The following is a 14,182-nucleotide window of genomic DNA, read 5'->3' on the forward strand; positions in this document are numbered from 1 at the left end:
GAATTTATACCAATTCTAAATAGTCAAAAAATTGTTTTTTACTATCCGTATTTTTCCTTCGGGTGCCCAGAGTCTCAAATGATGCAGAAACAAATCAACCATGCCAAGATGTTTAATAAATTCTTAATTTTGCCTTTCCCAAAAATATTTCAAATTTTCTGAATTTTACAATTTATATTTTCCGTTTTAATTACTCTTTTCAATTTCCTTTTTCAATTTTTACCAAAATAATGTAATTTTGAACTAGGCCACAAGGGGCTGTATTTTACGCTGACTCAGGACAGGCAGGACAGGACTTAGCAAATGTCATTTATCGCAATAAATTTGTCGCAAATTCTGACAATTAGGGTAAGTGTGCCAAATTTCGGCATAGTTGCATGCAAGCGCCAAAGTCTCAAGTTTGAAATGTAATATCTTTAATAGAAATTGATTTTTTTTTATTCCTTTTACTTAAGTAGTGTTGCTTGGAACCTTGTAAAGAGTTTACCGTCTTTATTTACTCTAAAATCATTCTTATAATACATTTTAAAATGAATAAAAATATAGACATAGTTTTGGTGCCCTATTTCGGCCACCTTCACTCTCATAGTTCCTTGCCCTTTAGGAATTTTTCCAATGCCTTTTTCACGTCATCTCGTTTGTCGAAGCTAATTTTTTTTCTTATTCTTTTGCATTGTATAATCTCTAGAGTAAAAAATTAAAAATTCATGGAAATTCGAGGAACAAAAAAGGTGGCCGAAATTGCAAGCTGGCCGGAATTTGGCACACTTACCCTATATAATTTTTATTAATCAATCCTCTTTTTGAATGCTCAATTATTTCTCATTATATAAAATATTCCCAAAGTCCAAAAATCACACCCAAATTATTTTTCTTTTAATAAAGATGGTTCTAAAAATGCGTCATCCTCTCAAAGAAAGGCTAAGAAGTTCATAATTCACAAACCTAGTAGACAAAAAAACAACATTTCATTTTTTGTCCCTTTTAGGGACACAAAGTTACACTGAAGGAGTGTTTCATTGGGGAAAGACTTGAAGGGGCATGAAATGTGGAGGATTTCTTTTCCCCAGTAGTGTGCCCAAAACAAGAAAAGTCATCAGCCTCGAACTCTCAAATTTGGTTATCGACCATGCAAGTCTGGGAAACAGTCCCTCAGTGTTCCAGGGATATTATACGTATATATATATATATATATATATATATATATATATATATATATATATATATATTAAAATTCGACATTTTGATCTTTGTGTGAGCTGAAGGAGTTGTGCACTTTGGGGGAATGGTGTCTGGGGCTACATGGGAATCCTCCATTGTCCGCAGCGTTGTTTACACTCATCATCCAGACTCACGGTGATAACCATCGTAGGTCAGTATCCGCCATTGTGACGGTGTTCGCGTCTGCCATTGGCCACAAGATGTGGATCCCGGAATTCTCCACGATGACTGCTCTTGTGATGATGATGGTGATGACGCTTCTTTTCACCCTTTACACATACATCAGACACCACCATTTCAGAGCCATCGCGCAGACCGAGACTGTCTCGACCAAAGTCACGAGCTCGATCGAGATCTCGTGTCACACGCTCAAGATTATCCCGAGAACGACTGAGATTGTCTCGTGAACGACTTATATGTTGCTGATCGAGTGTCTCCTTCCGCCTCAGCGGACTGTGATTGCCATTCTTGGAGGCAGACTCATGCAGATTCTCCCAGGCTTGTCTGTAGTATCTGCAATAAGACCACCACAAGCCAATCAGGCCAAGATATTCAAAAAAAAACAAAACAGTTTTCTTGGTAAAGTCTTCGTCTTACAAAATTAGTGAAAAAGTGTGGATCATTTAGGGGACTTTACAAGATCCTTATCAAAGGAGTTTTGGGATTAAACAGCGGGGTAAAACCAGAGTAAATTTAAAAAAAAAATGCCCCACATTCGTCCATAGGATTCATTGATGTCCATTAGAAGGGAGGGGGAATCCCAAACAAAATTTATTCACATGTCTTAAGGGTCAAGAAACTATTCACAGTATCTGTGGAAAATATGCATGATATAATTAATTAAGAATTACCTGTTGAGGCCATTTCTCGATTCTGAACTGGAGGAGTCAAAGGAAGCGACTGTATTACAATCAGGTGATGCTCGATGCCTGTAATGCTGAGTGGTCCGATTTCTGTTGCAGAAAAAGGGGGAAATACAGGAAAAAAAGAACATTTTCTAACATCAACCGACAACTCACTCAAAAGGTTAATTAATTATTTACAACACATAAAAAAAAGATCAATTCTGCACTCATACAATTAACATTCTAAGCATAAGAAAATCATAACTATATTTTTCTTATTGAGTGAGAATAAAAACATTAAAGAGTAAGAAATTTCTGTGATTATGATAATAATGAAAAATGAATAAACATGAAGATGCTCTTGATTGGTAAAAATCACGATTTTTCTCTTCCCAGAGATCATTTTGATATTCCAGTGAACGTGGTATGAACACTACCGCCTTCCAACATTTCTCTGCAAATGAGTTGTTCTCTTTAAGGTAATTTCTAAGGTTCATAATTTAATTTAATTAGTTTGTGGTTTAAGTGAAATATTGCTTAACAGCTAGCAGCAACATTAAACAACCAATTAAAAATATTTGAAATTGCAATGCAATATTTTATTATTATTGTTATTTTATTATAAGTTAGTCATTAAATTATTGTTATTGGTCATTAAAATTTACTTAATCTGAGCGTTTGAAGAAGGTATCACTAAATTACATTTCTACAAATATCTCACGCCTTTTAGTAGGGTAAAGAGGTACAAGTTGGACAATCAATGGTACAATTGGACAGGGCTTTTTGTCTTGATAAATTTAGTACTTCATTTTTAGTTGTATATTTTTAACGCTTTAGTTTTATAATTTGGCTCCTTCTCCTTAAAAACAAGTTTTGTACTGTATTTATCAAGAAAAAAGCCATGTCCAACTTGTACCAGCGAATTGTCCAACTTGTAACACTATGTCCAACTTATATCACTTTACCCTATCAGAATAAAATTTTCTAATAAAATGCCAATTGATAGTGACTGGATAATGAATATTTGGATTTTATTGTAGCTATTCGTTCGACTATTTACTGCGGCATATTAATACTTTATAATAGAATTACAAGAAAATAGGTATGAAATTAAAAGGGGTGGCGAAGCGCCGTCCCAAAAAATACTTTTGCAGCATTTCCCATGTTCTTTATTGGTTCAATTCAAAAAGAACAGAGTGAGTTCAAGAATTTCGTAGACTTTCTCATACTGGATAATTCCTTCCCAAGTTAACCGGTTCACAACTGATTTAAATCACTCAAAACATGGCCAAAATGTCTTTGGAGAAAAATTTAATTTCGGATAACAAATAGTGATCGGTTTTGAACCGGTTCATATACGATTGGAATCAGTTCGGACTTGTCAGAAATTCCAAGACCTCTCCTAACGATCCCAAACATGGTACCATTCGATTAAGATATGCGGTTTCTAGAGCCTTTTTAACCCTTGACCTTGAAAAATATGTATTAGGAATAATTCAACGATATTTTCGTATATGGATGAAATGTCCGCCTAGGGCAACCTCTAAATAAAACATATCCAAATATGATGTATGTATGATAAATATATATATATGTTTATCCGCCCGACGTGCTAACGGCCGGACTAACAGCGTGACGAAATTTAAACACGAAACTTCAAATTTTCAAAATTTCACCAAAATACGACCACTTGTATTCACTACTTGTTGTATTGAAAATGTAAAGACAATTGTCAAATTTACCAAACAAGAAGGATTTTTTAAATCATAATGTAGGAAACGGAAAATTTCATTTCCAAAAATTAAGCTTATGATGTTGATTTCACGAATGTTCATGATTGTTTATTTTATATTTACCACATAACTCTAGTAATTATCTTACTTTTATCCACTGAGCCAATCAACCACCAGTAGTGGTTATAGGTTCTCTTAAGATCGTCTTCAGACTAGAGGTTTAGCCCAGTTCCGTGGATCTCAAAACCCTAAACAGTAACCGATTTTATTGATATTTCAAAATGTAATAGGTCATTTTCCCTTAATAAGACAATCCTAGGTCAAAATTTTTTTTAAAAAAATCTTGACTGATAAGATATTAGAGAAGTTAAGCCATATGGCTAAGTCTTAGGTCTGAAGCCCGTATTATACAAACTTAGCCATATGGCTCAACTGCTCTAGTTATTCAACAAACAAGATTTTTTGGAAATATTTACCTTAGGATTGAATTATTAAGGACAAATGACCTATTAAATTCTGAATTGGTTGCTATTAAGGGATAGTAGCGATAATAAATTTGTTAAATTTAACGAATTACGGTACTCTGAATTTGATTGAATTATTTATTGTATCCTTCCAAAAAATATGACTATTGATAAATATTTTTATTAGGTTTTGTAAAAAAAATATAATTATCATTTGAATTTTTCAGAATCGACAGTCAATTACTATCAAAAAAGTTAAAATGTAATGCCTATTAGAATTTATTAATCTTGATATAAAAAAGTCTGTATAACACGATCTTCAGACTAGTTTTTTAATCTCGAACTCGAATATGTCAAATTCCTAAACAACAATTATAGTTTGTAGTAATTTTTTAAAATCTAGTGTAACTATTGTCCTTAAAAACAATCTTATAATCAAAATTTTCGGAAATTATAAAAGAAGTTAAGCCAAATAGATAAACCCTAGGTCTAAAGCCCATTTATCTTTTCTTTGGGCATTAAGGCATTATTACTAAAATTCAGATAAATTATCTTGAAATTTTGTATAACGCTTAGTATACTGACTAGCATAGACTTTGTTATAATAACTATATCAGTGTTTTTTTGACATTTATTTAAATAGTCATAGAATAACCAACTGCATCTCAAATATGCAGGCTCTCCCCTACAGAAGCTGCATTGGCACTAGCCCTGATCAAGCGCCTGGCAAGTTGGCCTATATGGAGCTATTTGAAGCCAATTCCTAAATTGATCTCGGACTCAGCTCACAGTGCTCCAAGGAAAAAATTTATTTAAACAAAAATTTAGTATATTTATCCCTCTATACGGAAAGGTATCTTATAATATGGAAAAACTTCTCACTTTTTAAATATTTAGCATAACGATCACAAGTGCAGAAAAATTCCCATACGCATTTGTATGTGAAAGTAAGAAATTGGCTTCAACTTTGAAGGCCACTCGCCGGGGACTAGGCCCTGATGATTGCCTTAAGGATTAAAATCTTAGGATCTCATATTTAATTTAAATTCCTTATATACTTTATTGCTAAAGCCCACCTCTCCTTATAATAATTTTATATGAAAAATTATCAATATTTTTGTGAGAGTCATCTTGTCATCTACACTTTTATTCAAATAAATAATTAGCTGTACCCGGAAACACTATAAGTGTCTGTTAGACCAATGTCGTTAAATATCACGAGGAATCCGTGGAATACTTAATAAAGTTGACCTCTTGAAGTATTTGTTAAAATGATGAATAACTCATTTTTTGAGAGACGTTAATTTGGAGAAAAAAACTGTCAAAATATTATTGAATTTATTATTTGGAGAAGAAATTAATAAAAAAAAACACAATGAATGATTAAATCTTTACGAATCACAATGTTAAATTTTTCATGCAGACAAAAAGACCAAAAAAGACGTAATTTCATGTAATCAATCACAGACGACTGGAGTGAGTTATCACGTCACAGCTTTGGAATTTCATCAAAACGAAATAACTATTTTCTTCAATTAAAATGTTATTTTTACTAATCAAAGAGCACATCTCCATCTCAAGACAACCTTGCTTTTTCCGCTCTTTATGTGATCTAAACGCCAACTGATTGTGATGATGCAGAAGACAAACCCAATGACAATGATATTGCAATGCAATGATCTCTATTAGTGCACTATAGGGCTGATTGTTGATGATCTTGTGCTGATCTTGTGATTTTTTTTTGCAATAGAAAGAAATAAAAGATGCTTACACTGGAGCGAGGGACTCTGGTGAATTTAGTGATCAAGTGGGAGATCATTGTGCATATTTATGGCACGGTATTTTTTTTTGTACTTGATTAGCAAAACAATATTCACAAACAGAGAGAACATCAAATGGAGGGATTGCTAAAGAATCCAGCTCTCGATGTGTAAATTCCCCGGCCGAAGGTATTAATATCCCGCCTGCCAAGTCTCTGATCCGGAAATGGCAATGCTAACACTGTATACCACCGCGAGGGCATTTGATCACGGTGATGCTTTCCGCCTCGCGTTCGCCCCCAATTAGTGGATGAGGATGGCTGACCACTCAGTGGATCGGTGCTAGGGGGGTGGGATGAAGCTCAATTAATTCGATAGGAGCATTAAAATGCTATAGCGTGTCTTACTAAATTGTGATTCATTTGGCTTGTCTGCAGATGATGTGTTATGTTTGCGAATATCCATCGTGTCTGTATGGCTTTCTTGGACAAATAAATGTGAGGCTTTGATAATAATTTTGCAATGATCAGAGTTGGAAGAATAAAAGATAGAAAATTGGCGGTAACTAAAAATTGTAAAAATATTGAAATCACGCGTGTAAAGATTGGTTTTTGATTTATACAATGTAATTTTGAAAGATTTACATATATAGATAAAATTGTTACAATTATTGAGTTTGCATAAACCGGTATAATTTGTCCATGTTATCTGAATCTTTAATATATGATTCTGGATGATCTCCCTGCTAAATTCTTTAACCCTTTAAAGACGATTGGAACATCGGTGTCCCATAAAGAAAATAATTTTTCCTGACTACCTAAAGTTATTTTTTCTTATGTTTATACGTAATTGCAAAGTAGAAGGTTAAAAGAATCTAAGATATTTTTTGCAAGTCTCCAGCTATTTGTTATATATAGTAAATTTTAAAGCTAAAAAATGACGAATTTTTAAATTCTCATAATGAAAATTAATCTTAATTATTTTTTATACTTCCAATTTTTTTTATGCAAAACCGTTTTGGAAAAAGAAACTACAATACTCAAACATAATATTTTTCATTAAAGTGAAAATTATCATTCGTTGGTATTGTCAGAAAAATTACTTAAATTTTTGGGTTATTTTTGTTCCTATCACTCATAGATATAAAAAAATACACCGAATCAGGCTCTATTAGATTTTCTAAGGCTAGATGTAAGACCTTTAACTGATTTTGTAAATCGGTTTCATTTTTATTGCTGATTTTCGGTTCGCGAAAACTGTCTCGTCGTTAAAGAGTTAAAAACACACGAAAAAAATATTTCAAATGAATTAAAGATTTAAAAAAACTTATGGATCAATTTTATTTTTGTGAATAAACCAAAATAAAAAAATTATTGAGAATGAGACTACATATTCTATTCTATTTTTTGTTCTATTTTAAAATTTTAAAACCTAAACTTCAAGATGTTCAAGTTCGATATTATGCACAATACGTAAATAAAAATAAATAAATATATAAATAAAATAAATGAAAATATAGTATGTCAAATCAAATAATTAGCAAATTAAAATAAAAGGTAGAAAGTAAGTTTGTAAAAAATAACAACAATTTTTTTCTTCAAAAATGAAACCAAGAATAAGAAAAAAATTCAACATTTTCTATCTTAACCACATTACAATTGGTGAAATTAACCAGATCAAATTCTATGAGAACACCACACCTGCAGACTTTCGTTAGCTCCCGGAGAAATAGTTATTGTGAGGTATTAATGAGTATAATGCCCAACGCACAATCACTTTTGTTTTGTAAACATGTTTTTGACATTTCAGAGAGAATGAATGAAATCCAGATCTAGGCATCTCGCTCTCTCTGATAGAAAATTTTGAAAACATGTTTACAAACAAAAGTTATTGTGCGTTGGGCATAAATTAATAATGTCCAACGCACAATAACTTTTGTTTTGTAAATATGTTTTTGACATTTCAGTGAGAGTGAATGAAATCTAGATCTAGTCATCTCTTTCACTCTCATAGAAAATTTTGAAAACATGTTTACAAATAAAAGTTATTGTACGTTGGGCATAACGAACCCAATAAACAACAATAAAAAAATACGATTTGAACAAAATTTTGCTAACATCTCTTGTTTATTCTATCTTCATTAATTTTCCAACTCTGATTTCCACCCACTCTTCACATAGCACAAAATAAACTAAAAGAAATCAAAATGTGCTTCCACAAGCAAGCAAAAATGTTTTCCTGGGATATTTTTGCAAAGGACTTCTTAAAAGATACAAAGGACTTTATTTGGGGGGACTCTTTTGGAGGGAATGGAAAGTTCAAAAATTTTATCCTTTTCAGTGTTAAAAATTATGATAAATTCAACGAAACCTCTGTGCCCTCGCAGGTGATACTAAACCAAGAAAATCATATTGTATTTGTCTCTCAAAATACTTTTGCTGGTAATCTTGTTTTCAAACCAGAGATTTTTTTCTTTTTGGTTCAAGAGCAACTTTTATCCTTTTCGTAGTTGCTCGTTTTCTGTTATCGATAAATGGTAAAGTAGATAAACTTGCGTGCTTATGAAGTTAAGAAAAAAATAAATAAAGAATATTTGGCAGTTCTATTTATATATTGTGTAAGAAATGAAAAAAAAAACTAAAAGGAAATGTTATTACTGTGTTCCATGTTGTTCCTCAATCAATCAATCAAATATTCCACAAATTGTTTCTACGGATCATAAAATAAATATATTTACAGCTATGAAGTAACAATTATCTCTCTACAAAATAATATACAGAAGAATAAATAAATAGGTGAATTATTTCTAAAACACTACCCAAATTTTTCATGCTTGTTCTCGCTACTCTCATCCCATCAATCTTTGTATTTGTTGTTTTTATTATTATTTTTTTAAACAAATTCCTCATGCAGAAAAATCATGCAAATAAAAGGTGGCAATTGAGAAAAATGGTTCTAAAATTGTTGAAGTTTTGCCTGTGATCTATTACTACAGAGTTATTTATGGGAGAGAGTCGAGGATAGTGTATAAGAGTGTCTCAATTTCTCAGTTTAATGCGATGGACAAAGTTATCGTCTCTAATAAGATATGTCTGACGCCACTGAACGTACCTCCGTACAAGAATAACAATTGTCGTGATAACGGCCGCCAAGAAGACAAATCCACCAAAGGCTCCAAGTGCAACAATTGCTCCCAAATTTAACTTTGCACTATGTGTTTCTCTCTGATCATTCTCCACAGGTAGCGGCACATTTACGTTGGGTGATTGATCATTTCTGCAAAAAAAAAAGAAGACAAGCAAGAAGTTAGGGAAAAAAACCAGCCTAGCACAACAAACTAACACTCCCATTGAAGTTGCTCGCGACATTGATTCATCTGCACTCTTCATGATCAAATGGTGTCATTTAATTGTTATTTAATGACACGCGCTATTTAATTATAAGACGCAAGAAAAAGAAAGACTTTTTTCCTAATGGGAATTCCCATTAAATAGAGACACTTTTCAGTGACTCAACAGTTATGGGTAAATTATGTGAATTAATGAAGACACAATAGAGAAAGAAAATGCACTTAAATGTTGCCATCAGAAAAATTTGCAATAAAGAAAATTTACACAAAATGGGTAATCAAACGAAAAACTCATAAACTATCTTATTTGTGGATAAAATTGAACACTTTATTCGCAAATCTAATATTTTACACAAAAATTTGTGCTTGCTAAATTTCAAAGTATCAGTTTATCGTTGTTCTAAAAATTCGGGTTATTGGCATAAAACCAGCTTCTAAATACAAATTAAAGAAATTTTGTGATAGCGGCAAATATGTATGTCACATGAAACTTCGTCCATTAACCCTTAAAAACGTTAATACAAAGACTATAACCGTAGATCGCATCACTTGCTAAACCAAGAATTTTTGTTACTTTAAGATTATTTGATTTGAACTCGAGAATTCTATATGTATTAGCATTGTTTTTGTTACCGCAGAAGTTGGTATTGTAAGGTTAATATAATACAAAATAAATAGGAAAAGATGGAACAAATTTAAGCAATAAATTAAATATAAATGTCATCATCTAAAAATCTATATTTAAAATATGATATGTCACCTGAGTTTTGGCTATCCAAATTTTGAAAATAACAGCAAAATTGATAGATAATAAACAAATGAAGCAAGGTATAGTTATTTTAATATAAAGAATATTTCAAAAAGATTTATTCGCAAATTTGCTTTATTACTTTCTATTTTACTTTTATGATTAAATTCCGACTATACCGCCTAAATTGAACAATTTTCTATAAAGCGCGCAATTTCTGAAGAATTATCTTTTTTTTTTATTAAAGCAGCCAGCACCAATTTGCTGTTAATTCACGTCTTCCGAGTTCACCTCGCGTGTCAAGTGCCTGTGATAATCAGAAGCGGAAGATGGAAATGGAATTTCTTAAAAAATGAAGTATTGCACAAGACTTTCGACCTGTATTCAATGAGGAAAGCTTCCTCATAAACGCTGTAATATTTCTCACAGAAAAGGGCATTGGCTCAAACGGCTCATATGAAAAGAATACCAGAGATAGAAAACAACATTTCATATTTAAGCCACGAAATATGATCATAAAAGGGAAATAAATTTATCACAGAGAATCCAATTGATTTTTAATTTATGTCTTATAAGCCACTAATTTCACTAAATACTTTTAAAATGATTTTAACTGAAAGTCACACTTAATTAGGATTAAATACTGATAGGTTTTCAACTTTGCTTTTCAATCACGTCTAACCGTTGGATTTTGATCTTTTTTTTCTTGGGAAATAAATAATTCAGAAGGGTCATTAAAGATTCAACTGTAGATTGAATTACGTGATCTTTTAGAAAATTTAACTTGCGCTCAAACATTTGCAAGAAGCTATTAATGCGATATTTTTAAATTCCGCAAAGTACACTTGTGTATTTGTGTTATGAGGTTCATGGAAAGTTGCTCAATTTTATGATAAAGTTGAATGTCTCAAAGAATACCTTATGCCTTGCAAAATATTTAAATTCTATAAAGGTTTACAAATTATAGTATCTTCTTTGTAAACGAATTGTAATTATAACGCTTCGCGAAACCCGAGAAAATATTTTTGCAAACTCGAGAAACCCGGTTTTTGGGGTTTTTGCATCGCAAAACCCGAGGAACCCTGTTTTTGTATTGTGAAACCCGAGAACCCCATTTTTTACATCGCGACACATGAGAATCCAGAAACCCTTGTCAGACAAATAGGAATGAGTTGCTCCTTGATAAATTTAAAGAAAAGTAACACTGCAAATGTAAAATTCAAATGACCGATATTTTCGGGTTCCTTGGTGTCTCCTGAGCATATCTTCCAAAGAAACTTATGGTCCATCACGTCTAGTCTCTGAGCTAAGCTGAAGATCTTTAAGAAATGACTAGAAATAATTAATAATCTTTACAGACCATAGCCCTTTTGCCAAGGAGAATATTTTTGTATAGGATACACGTCCTTATGAGCAATCCTTTTCATATGTATGAAGGACGTTTGAGGATTTTAGTAGAAAATCTGGAAAATCGTAGGGAAAGTGAAGAGTTAGGAACATAGTTTGTTCTAAGAAAATTCCCCTTGAGTCCTGCTCTACAAATTGTTATTTTATACAAACATCCTAGGGTAAGTGTACCAAATTCCGACCAGCTTGCAATTCCGGCCACCTTTTTTTATTCCTCGGATTTCCATAAATTTTTAGTTTTTGCATACTCTAGAGATTATTCAATGCAAAAAATAACAAAATCTGTAGCTTCGAGAAACAAAAATATGTAAAAAAGATATTGAAAGAAACAAGAAACTATGAGAATGAAGGTGGCCGAAATAGGGCACTAAAGTTATGTCTATATTTTTATTCATTTTAAAATGCATTAAGAATGATTTTAGAGAAAATGAAGACGATAAACTGTCTACAAGGTTTCAAGCAACACTCCTTAAGAAGAAGGAGTAAAAAAAATTCACAAATTTGAGACTTTGGCGCTTGCATGCAACTATGCCGAAATTTGGCACACTTACCCTACAAGGTATCGTTTATTGAAATAACGTAAATTTTATAAAATACACGTTTTTCTTAACCCTTTAAGGACGATTGGAACACCGGTGTCTCATAAAGAAAATAATTTTTCCTGACTACCTAAAGTTATTTTTTTCTTATGTTACCTTGTGTGTAATTGCAAAGTAGAAGGTTGAAGGAATCTAGGGTATTATACTAGGCTATATAGTAGTAAATTTTTAAGCTAAAAAATGACGAATTTTTAAATTCTCATAATGAAAATTAATTTTAATTATTTTTTATGCTTTTAATTTTTTTATGCAAAACCGTTTTGGAAAAAGAAACTACAATACTCAAACATAATATTTTTCATTAAAGTGAAAATTATCATTCAATGGTATTGTTAGAAAATTTACTTAAATTTTTGGGCTATTCTTTATCCTATCGCTCATAGAGGTAAAAAATACACCGAATCAGACTCTGCTGGATTTTCTAAAGCTAAATGTAAAACCTGTTACTAATTTTGTTTTTCGGTTTCATTTGCTGATTTTCGGTTCGCGAAAACTGTCTCGTTGTTAAAGGGTTAAGGACTTTCATCTTAAACTAACTCAGAAACATAGACATAATGGACAATAAGCTTCTTCGGGAGATATGCTCAGCAGGAGATACCAAGAAACCCGAAAAATCGGTCATTTGAAATCACACAGAAAAAGTTTTAATTTTTTTTGCTTTTTACTAAATACAGCTATAAAATCTGCGAAATTTCGCAAAATCTTTCTATTAATAAATAATATACTATTAGGACTATACCACCAAAATACGTAAAAATCATCAAGCTTTAACCCTCTAACAGGTAAGACCGCCTCAGGGCGGTCATTCTATAAAACGCATTTACAGCGATAATATTACTTATTTGAACTTGAAATATCTACAGTGTCCTCAGTTATAGTCTTACTAACTTATTTTCTGAAGCTGAACTCAATTTGACCTTTCGTTTGCTTACCATCTTCAGTTTTGTGACAGGTCAGAGAAAAAACAACAAAATGTCGTACGCGACATTTTTCGTTTTCAAGTGCAAAAAAGATTGTTTTAATTTAAAGTAATCTAACTGTAGTAAGAGTGTTATTTTCTGAAAGATATGCTATTCTAGTTTGTATATTTCAATTCATAAGTGTGAAAAAACTAAAAGTATGAGTTTTAGAAGAAAAAAAGGAAGACCGCCTGTGGGCGGTCTTATCGGTTCAAGGGTAAAATTTTCAAAAATTACCGATTTTGTTATTTAATTGTTTTGGTTCTTCTAGTAAAATATATTATTATTTTGCAATATATTAATCATGGAAAACGATTGAGATTACACGACGACTGTCCAGAATGAGTAAAATGGTCGATTTCTGCGAATTAAGCGAAATTGATAAAGAAGCAGACTTCACAGTGATGATGAATTCCCTAACTCGTCATTTAATGCCCCAGATCGCGAAATAAAACCAGAAGATGACCAATGTATTTCAAAGGACATTAAAATTATACAAGAAGACGACGTTTTCATACCTAGCCTGCGATATATTAGTTTAAAATCAGTCTAATTGAAACGCCTTGAGCTTCATTAACGTCTATTTATAAAAATTATAAACGTTTTTTCCTAAAAATTATTATTTTTTAGATAATCATACAACATTTATCCATAAAAAACGTTTAAATTCATTTATTTTACTATTTGTTCACTATTTTTCAATAAAAATATTTCAGTCTTTTTATGCCTTAAAAAATTTCAAGCATCATAAAATATCAATAAATGTTTTTCATTTTGTTCGATAATATTATTACACAGCAAATCGAGAAAGGTATCCTCTAGAAATTTTTAGACAAATTTTTATCTTAAAATTTGTCTTGGAAAAAAAAGTTTCTTCTCAAAATTTGCACTTTTCGCTGTATTTTAATACTTAAAGTACTTTTTCCCAATTGCAAATTTTATAGTGACTTCATATTATTATGGATAGCTCTTCATAGTTTGAAAAAATGTACAATTTTGATGATTGTATGTTTTAAATTAAAAAAAAAAAATTATCAAGAAGCTTTTCTCACATTAAAAACTAAATAAACACAAAAAGCATTTATTAATCTTAAGTT

The 14,182-nt window shown here is 31.5% G+C and overlaps 1 protein-coding gene across 1 annotated transcript in view; it reads right to left on the reverse strand.

The window, feature by feature from the left end:
• Positions 1 to 1,212: 1,212 nt before the first annotated feature.
• Positions 1,213 to 14,182, reverse strand: part of LOC129807475 (uncharacterized) — a 43,874-nt gene continuing 30,904 nt past the window's right edge. The window contains exons 9-11 of the mRNA XM_055856767.1: positions 9,135 to 9,299; positions 2,073 to 2,174; positions 1,213 to 1,734 (exon numbers count right to left, since the gene is read on the reverse strand). Of these exons, the coding sequence (XP_055712742.1) occupies positions 1,374 to 1,734; positions 2,073 to 2,174; positions 9,135 to 9,299 (628 nt within the window). The 3' untranslated portion in view covers positions 1,213 to 1,373. The remainder of the gene's footprint in view (positions 1,735 to 2,072; positions 2,175 to 9,134; positions 9,300 to 14,182) is intronic.

The sequence above is a fragment of the Phlebotomus papatasi genome, chromosome 3 (genome assembly GCF_024763615.1).
Source record: "Phlebotomus papatasi isolate M1 chromosome 3, Ppap_2.1, whole genome shotgun sequence".
In the NCBI taxonomy this organism is placed as follows: domain Eukaryota; kingdom Metazoa; phylum Arthropoda; class Insecta; order Diptera; family Psychodidae; genus Phlebotomus; species Phlebotomus papatasi.